The sequence below is a fragment of the Entelurus aequoreus genome, linkage group LG14, assembly GCF_033978785.1.
Source record: "Entelurus aequoreus isolate RoL-2023_Sb linkage group LG14, RoL_Eaeq_v1.1, whole genome shotgun sequence".
NCBI lineage: Eukaryota > Metazoa > Chordata > Actinopteri > Syngnathiformes > Syngnathidae > Entelurus > Entelurus aequoreus.
Window position 1 is genome coordinate 13,459,716 of NC_084744.1, and position 8,535 is coordinate 13,468,250.

At 39.0% G+C, this 8,535-nt stretch overlaps 1 protein-coding gene across 1 annotated transcript; it reads right to left on the minus strand.

Moving 5' to 3' along the window:
- Positions 1 to 1,832: 1,832 nt before the first annotated feature.
- On the minus strand, positions 1,833 to 8,399 carry LOC133664409 (inhibitor of growth protein 1-like). Its single transcript, XM_062069015.1, has 4 exons — positions 8,213 to 8,399; positions 5,544 to 5,693; positions 2,805 to 2,953; positions 1,833 to 2,721 (listed from the first exon to the last, which is right to left on the minus strand). The coding sequence occupies exons 2-4, from the start codon at positions 5,680 to 5,682 to the stop codon at positions 2,065 to 2,067; spliced, it is 945 nt and encodes a 314-aa protein (XP_061924999.1). The 5' UTR covers positions 5,683 to 5,693; positions 8,213 to 8,399; the 3' UTR covers positions 1,833 to 2,064.
- Positions 8,400 to 8,535: the final 136 nt, after the last annotated feature.

The window sequence follows — 8,535 nt, forward strand, 5'->3', positions numbered from 1 at the left end:
ACATTCACCATCCAACCTGACAGAACTGGAGAGGATTCTGCAAGAAAGAATGTCAGAGGTTTCCCAAATCCAGGTGTGAATAACCTCTTGCATCCTTCCCAAAACTCGTGGCTGTACTAGCTCAAAAATGTGCTTCAGCTCAAAACTTATGACCATTTTTATTGGTTAAATTTGCACACAAAAAAAATCTACATTAGTTTTTTTCTGTCAAAATGGGAAATAAAATGAGCTTTATTTTTTAGCAAATGGCTGCAATGAACCAGAGCGAAAAATTCAAAGGGGTGTGAATACTTAAAATTGTTTGCTGTATGTATGGTGATAAGGGGCTTAACTCCTCACTCATGGTGCTGCTGTAGGCTTAAAATTGCTCTTTGGCCCATTTTTACTTTGGCCCGTGGAGGCAAAAAGTTAGGGCACCCCTGATAGAGACCAATACATTTGTCAATATCCTCATTGACGCCGCAGTACTTTTTTGTTTTGTAGCTTCAATCATTCATAATGTTCTGATGCAGTTGCAGGTGTTTACATTTGCCACAGGCTAATAGAAATGAGCTGCAGGCCGTAATTGCCCCTCTGGCTGGAAGTTCTTCAAATTAACTCATATTTGACCATATAGTGACAAAAAATGTCAGCGTTTTTAAAGCTGCTGTGAAAATACTGCATCGATATTATTTTCCATTTCAAACAACTCAATCTTTTGAAACTACAGCCTGAAATATGCATTGTGTATTATATTTTTTGAGTTGAATGTTTAACCCTTTAAAAGCCATGGCAGTTTTTTTTGGTGAAGCTCAACTGAAAACACTTTTTACTAGAGATGTCCAATAATATTGGCCGATAAATGCTTTAAAATGTAATATCGGAAATGATCTGTATCAGTTTTTTTTATTATCAGTATCGAGTTTTTTAAATTATTTTTTTATTATGAAATCAACATAAAAAACACAAGATACACTTACAATTAGTGCACCAACCCAAAAAACCTCCCTTCCCCATTTACACTCATTCACACAAAAGGGTTGTTTCTTTCTGTTATTAATATTCTGGTTCCTACATTATATATCAATACAGTCTGCAAGGGATACAGTCCGTAAGCACACATGATTGTGCGTGCTGCTGGTCCACTAATAGTACTAACCTTTAACAGTTAATTTGACTCATTTTCATTAATTACTAGTTTCTATGTAACTGTTTTTATATTGTTTTACTTTCTTTTTTATTCAAGAAAATGTTTTTAATTTATTTCTTATTTTATAAATTTAAAAAAAAAGGACCTTATCTTCACCATACCTGGTTGTCCAAATTAGGCATAATAATGTGTTAATTCCACGACTGTATATATCAGTATCGGTTGATGTCGGTATCGGTAATTAAAGAGTTGGACAATATCGGATATCTGCAAAAAGCCATTATCGGACATCCCTCCTTTTTACCCCACACACTGGTATCTAAAACCTTCACACACTTCTATTTAGGCAACAAGGCACTCTTGCAGAAAACGGTAAAAAAAAAATAGCACCACCTAGTGGACACATATATAAAAAGAAAAGGTCAGTAGACGAAATTGAATTGTCATCTAATTGTTCTTTACCGTTTGGATAAGGAGCCTTTAAGGGACAGGCAATTGTTCTAAAAATAAAACATCCCATAGCAAATCTCACATTTTTGTACCATGAATTGATTGACGTGGACCCCGACTTAAACAAGTTGAAAAACTTATTTGGGTGTTACCATTTAGTGGTCAATTGTACGGAATATGTACTGTACTGTGCAATCTACTAATAAAAGTCTCAATCAATCTTTTAATTAATTCAATGGAGAAACAGAACAATGGCACAAAATGTCCCTTGGGTCTGTTAAGGGTTAACAAAAACAAGTTTGTTGAAGGATGATGTATTTATTAACAGGACACGTACAGTCCAATGTGAGCTGCTGCATGCATGTGGAAACACAAGTTGAGAACAAGTCCTGACCGTCTTAGAAAAATATCTATTTACACGACTACACAGACGAAAAAGGCCAACAGTCAAAGTAATACTAGAAAGGTCCCGAGTGTTGGCGAGGCTACCTGTTGTACGCCCGGTCCTTCTTGGCCCTCTCCAAGGCCTTGTCCATGGTCTTTTCGTTCTCGCCTCGGCACTTGGGGCAGTACCACTTGCCTTTGGGCTTGTGGTGCAGTCCCACGCAGGAGAAGTGGAACCACTCGATGGGACACTCGTCGTTGTCGCAGCCGATCATCTCGCCGTAGGACACCTGCTCGCACAAGCAGTATGTAGGCTCGTCTGGGTCGATGGGCAGGTCGGGAGGAGACACTTCTCTCTCCGGCTTCCCCTTTGACCTCTTCTTCTTCTTGGACGACGTCTTGGCCCGCTTCTCCCGGGACGCCCCAACGGCGACGTCCTCGGCGGGGTCCATGCCGCTGTAACTTTCCCTGCCGTCGCCGTTTTTCTGCCGCCTGGAGCGCTTTCCGCCGGATTTGTCTCCTCCGCTGCCGCCTCCGACCGAGCCCGGCGTGACCTCGTCGCGCTTCTTGTCGTGGTGGCCTGTTTTGTTGGGGGTGATGGCAGAAGACGACGACGAGGACGACGACATCATGGAGGCGGCGGCGGCGGCCACCATGGACGGCGCTGCGGGGACCTGGCTCTCTGGGACGTTTTGGGAGGACGAGAGGAGTTCCGAGTGCGAGTCCATCGGTCGTGTTCGATTCTCCGTCAACTCCACCTGAAACGGTCGCTTGTCAGAAAAGGTACTGCAGCTTTTTCACCCTATGAACTACTTTAATGATATTTCTATTAATTTCTAACCATTTGTCCAGCGATCTGAATCTTCTCGTCTCCAAGCTCCTGACAGCGGATCAGCGCCCTCAGAATGGACATCTGAAGTTTACGTCTCTGGGGTGAGTCGGACTCCTTGCGATAGCGTTCGTAAGCATCATCGAGCTCCTTGAGAACGTCTGATTGACAGAAGAAGAAATGTTTATTTACTAGTTATTCCACTACTAATGATAGCTGGTTACCTTTCTAAGAAGGTCAAGTTTTCATCGCCAAGCGTTTGTCAGCAGGAGGACTGAGAACCCATTACATTTTTTACGGTTATTGTGAGATATAACATTATTTTATTAAGGATTTCAAATATTTTCAAGTATTTGTTTGCATAAAAATGTAAAATTCCCCACGATATCCTTAGTCATGATTATATATATTTTTCCTTAAACATACATTTATACATTACAGCTTCAAAATAATAATTATTGTGTTAAACTAATTTGAATATAATAAACAGTTTCAACTATATTCTTCAATATGTACGTATTTAACTACTTTGTTAAAATATATTTGACTATACAAATCTAGTTTGTTTACTTTAATTACTCCTTGCAATACAAAAATAAACATTCTAGTGTGTCGACTATTTGTTAATCTTAATAAAAATAATTCTACAATATATTTGTTACAAAAATAAAAATATGCATGCAACTGTATGATATATATTTTATTAGCTTATTATTTTTTCATTACATTTGACTTAATAATTGTAATTTATAAAATGATTAAACTTATGATACATATTCTAGTCTGTTCACAAAATAAAAAGTCCCAATGTTAGTGTTTTTAACTACATAGAACATTTGTAATTTAAATAAATATTTTCACATAATTAATGTGACCTTGAGTATTCATTTTGTTCAAAATAATCACCATATTTTTTGTATTTGTGTGTGTGGTATTATTTGAAAGGTTTATCGACTAGTAGTAAATTAGCGTAAAGTAGTAGCAGTCAGACTCAGTAATCCGTCAAACAGTACACTTCAGATCAGTGTTTCTTAACCATAGGGCGGTGGGCTGCTACCAAAACATTTTTGTTTGTCAGCTTTGGTCCATACGGGCTGCAGTGGTGCTCTGCTACTTTTCCACCACTTGTGGCAGTAATGGCAATTTTTTTTAGCACAACATACTTGTATGGAAATTAATTTTTTGTCAGTTATTTATGAGTCCGCTTCATGCAGTATTTTTGTTAATTACACTTTTTTTTTTTGCACAACATACTTGGATAGAAATTCATTTGTTGTCAGTTATTTATGAGTCCCCTTTATGCAGTATTTTTTGTTAAGTACACAATTTTTTTTTTGCAAAACATACTTGGATGGCTATTCATTTTTTGTCAGTTACTTATGAGTCCCCTTTATGCAGTATTTTTGTTACACTTTTTTTTGCACAACATACTTGTATGGAAATTCATTTTTTGTCAGTTATTTATGAGTCCCCTTTATTCAGTATTTTGTATAGTACCTATTTTTCTAATCAGCTTGACCTAAACCTAAGATTTATGTGTGAATAAATAATAATGTTTGTGATTAACATTTGCTTCCATATCATTTGACAAGATTAGAAAATGTAAGTAGGATAGGCATACATATTGAATATGATTAAACTCAAGAGTAAGATTACCAATTCAGAGTTAATATTTGAGTGGGTCCCGGGCCCCAAGTCATAAAAGGTTAAGAACCCCTGCTTTAGATTACAGTCATGCCTCTACTGTTAATCAAGGGGATCTTGAAGGTCTTTTTACTTGCGTGCAGAGAGATACAGTCTGGTGTGCCGTGGGAGATTATCTAATTTCACCTATTTGGGTTAAAAATATTTTTTGCAAAGCAGTAATTATAGTCTGCAAATAATGTGTTGTTGTTGAGTGTCGGTGCTGTCTAGAGCTCGGCAGAGTCACCGTGTAATACTCTTCCATATCAGTAGGTGGCAGCCGATAGCTAATTGCTGTGTAGATGTCGGAAACAGCGGGAGGCAGCGTGCAGGTAAAAATGTCTCTAATGCTTAAACCAAAAATAAAGAAAAGGTGAGTGCCCCTAAGAAAAGGCATTGAAGCTTAGGGAAGGCTATGCAGAACGAAACTAAAACTGAACTGGCGACAAAGTAAAAAAACCAGAATGCTGGACGACAGCAAAGACTTACTGTGGAGCAAAGATGGCGTCCACAATGTACATCCGAACATGACGTGACAATCACCAACGTCCCCACAAAGGAGGATAAAAACTACTGAAATATTCTTGATTGCTAAAACAAAGTAAATGCGGGGAAATATCGCCCAAAGGAAGACATGAACTGCTACAGGAATAATACCAAAAAAAGACAAAAAGCCACCAAAATAGGAGCGCAAGACAAGAACTAAAACACGACACACAGGAAAACAGCTAAAAACTCCAAATAAGTCACGGCGTGATGTGACAGGTCGTGACATTAGAGCTATATTGATGCATGGTTCTTTATGGTTTAAAGTCATATCCAACAACGACTTTTTACTGTCAACTGAGTTTCGTTTTTTAATGATTTCTGCTGGTGGTTGAAAAACACTGCTTTAAAACACTCGTTTATTCAACATTGGGTTGACCTAACTGAAGGCGTAACGTGTAATATACAACATTATTGATCAAGGTGTCTCTCTTCTGGCTGCTCAGTACAATATGGCGACATTAAGTCAAATTAAGATGGCACATTGAATACCCTGCCATAATTCCCTATGTCTTTTTTTACCTTGATACTTGGCATCGATTTCCTTCATGAGGGACACGCTTCTCTGCATATCTAAGGGTAGCGACTCCATCAGGTCGAAGTACTCCTCCACATAATTGACAGCAAGATGGCCTGGGTCGCCATTAGTGGCATTCAGCATTTTGCCTCCGCCTGGGAAAAAAAATTGTTAGAATGCGTGAATATTTCTTAAATTTAAATTGCTGCTTTACTTCAATATCATGAATAGTTTGGCGTACAGGGACTTTATTTTTTACGTTAACTTTGAAGATTTTAGGCTATGTCTACACTAAGCGGGATAACCCCTTAAATGAATAATTATTTAGCTTAAGCCCCATTTTAGCCACACTAAGCCAGCGTTTAGAGTCCCCCATCTAGAACAATTTTTACACGAGTAAGTGCGCCGTGTATTTCTTGAACCTCCGGCTCTTAGCTTTGTATGGACTCATTGATCGTTTACAAACTGATTTTGGAGGGGAAGTGACACCAAAAAGACCGCGCCCCACACAGGAAGTAACGTCAGAAAGAACGCGCCACACACAGCCAGCTTCATAATAAAGCGGTTTCATATCTCGGAGCTAACCACTGGAGATACGGAGGAGAGTCATCCAGACATGCCCGTGTTACTCCTTCCTCTACATGTACAGACGCTTGTGGAAATCACACATGAATACCTTAAGAGAAAGCGATTGCAGCTATTTGGGATACAACACTTCTCAGACGGCAAGAGAACTTTCCAATGTCTAAGTCAGCTGTGATTCTACTTAGCGAAAAACTTTGTCATTTGTCGAAGGAGAGACAACGAGAATGCGGGCTCCCGTGGATGTGATAAAAAAGGTAGTGTGTAGAGATGTCCGATAATATCGGCCTGCCGATATCGGCCGATAAATGCTTTAAAATGTAATACCGGAAATTATCGGTATAGGTTTTTTTTATTATCGGTATCTTTTTTTAATTTTTTTTAAATCAACATAAAAAACACAAGATACACTTACAATTAGTGCACCAACCCAAAAAAACTCCCTCCCTATTTTACACTCATTCACACAAAAGGGTTGTTTCTTTCTGTTATTAATATTCTGGTTCCTACATCATATATCAATATATAACAATACAGTCTGCAAGGGATACAGTCCGTAAGCACACATGATTATGCGTGCTGCTGGTCCACTAATAGTACTAACCTTTAACAGTTAATTTTACTCATTTTCATTAATTACTAGTTTCTATGTAACTGTTTTTGTATTGTTTTACTTTTTTTTTAATTCAAGAAAATGTTTTTAATTTATTTATCTTATTTTATATATTTTTTTAAAAAGGACCTATCTTCACCATACCTGGTTGTCCAAATTAGGCATAATAATGTGTTAATTCCACGACTGTATATATCGGTATCGGTAATTAAGAGCTGGACAATATCGGGATATCGGCAAAAAAGCCATTATCGGACATCCCTAGTAGCGTGTGCTTTGTATTACCTGGCGGTCGAGGGAAAACTACGGAAAAACGGTGAATGCATTAGGACTGGCAAAGCAGACCGTATCAGTTATTGTCCGCCATGTATGTCGCAGACTCAACGTCTCCGTCCAGAGTATATAAAGTCAACAAAAACGAATGGACAGTGAAGGCAAAAGAGTGAGGAGTGTCCTGACCAGATATCTAGATCCCTCGTTTGATTGATGTAAAATGTTCTTTATCACATTGTTTACGTGTCTAATAAAGATTTGATTAATTTATGATGGCTCAGGTGTGATTCACTACAATAGGGCCCCATAGCACACTGGATTCCAGTTAATTTAAATAGCATAACACTGGATATTGTTCAGATAAGTTACATTTAAGAACGTACACACAAAGCAACACTGGAGGTGACTATGACGTGCGCATATTCCGCGCATGCGTACTAGGTCGCGTTGCGCCGGCGGACGGAGGGCGTAAGGGGCATTGTTGTGTGTGGACACGGATAAGGTTAGGTGGGATTTACCCTGGATAACCTTAGCCGGCTTAGTGTAAACGGGGCCTTAAAGAGAAAGTCTAAACGACAGTCAAAGGGGGAAGGGGCCAAGTGACGCGGTGACTGTACTACGTAGGTAATGTTAACATGTCAGATACCGCAGCGCCACAGGTGTAAAGATAATAGAATGTAAATTAGACATTACTACAGTGTATTTTACTCCTTATGTATGGTATATAATTGACCCTACTAAAAAACATGTTTCGAAGCTAGCGTGAGGCTGCTAGCTAGCAGGTTAGCTCGTTTTCCAGGCGATTTAACATGTTATATTGACAAAAGTATGAACAACATTGACGCTAAATAGTCCGTCGTTATGCATTAAAACAACCAATTTAATTGAGTGTTTGTGTATTATAGCGTGAATCAATAGTAGCGGGCGTGAGTAAACTATGCGGCTAGCCGCCTAGCTAGTTCTTTGGCGGATTTAAGTAAACTGCCGTCAAATCATCATTTTATCAAGCCAATAACGTCATTTAGAAGCCAGCTTCAATGTTCGGTTTAGTACACGTTAATAACATGTTCACCTTCATATAAACCAGTTTTGCCCAAACATAAAAAAAGCTTTAGCGTGAGTTTCTTGTTGGTAGCTAACGTGTCGTTTCAACACTGGAAATCACGTCCATTATATGACTTGCAAATAGGTTCAAAACACACCTACCAGTAAGTGTACTTGTTTTCTCTCCAGTCACTTCTTTGCTCTAGTTGGCTTTACAACAAAACGTGATGAAAACATGAGGTTTGAAGTGAGCGACATCAGCAGTGAGGAGTGGGCTGTACTGTAAGCAGCTAATGCTAACCGACCGTTAGCTTCGAGTGGTCGATGTGCGCATGCGCGACACCGCCGCCATTGTGCCCATTCAGGCAACGGCCGCCTTTTCCACCAACACCACGTTTTTAAACTCGTTAGTACGCATCCAGTGCAATAATAACCAGAGGGTGCTGATTGAAACAATGCATTGTACAACCTTGGGAAGTCTGGTT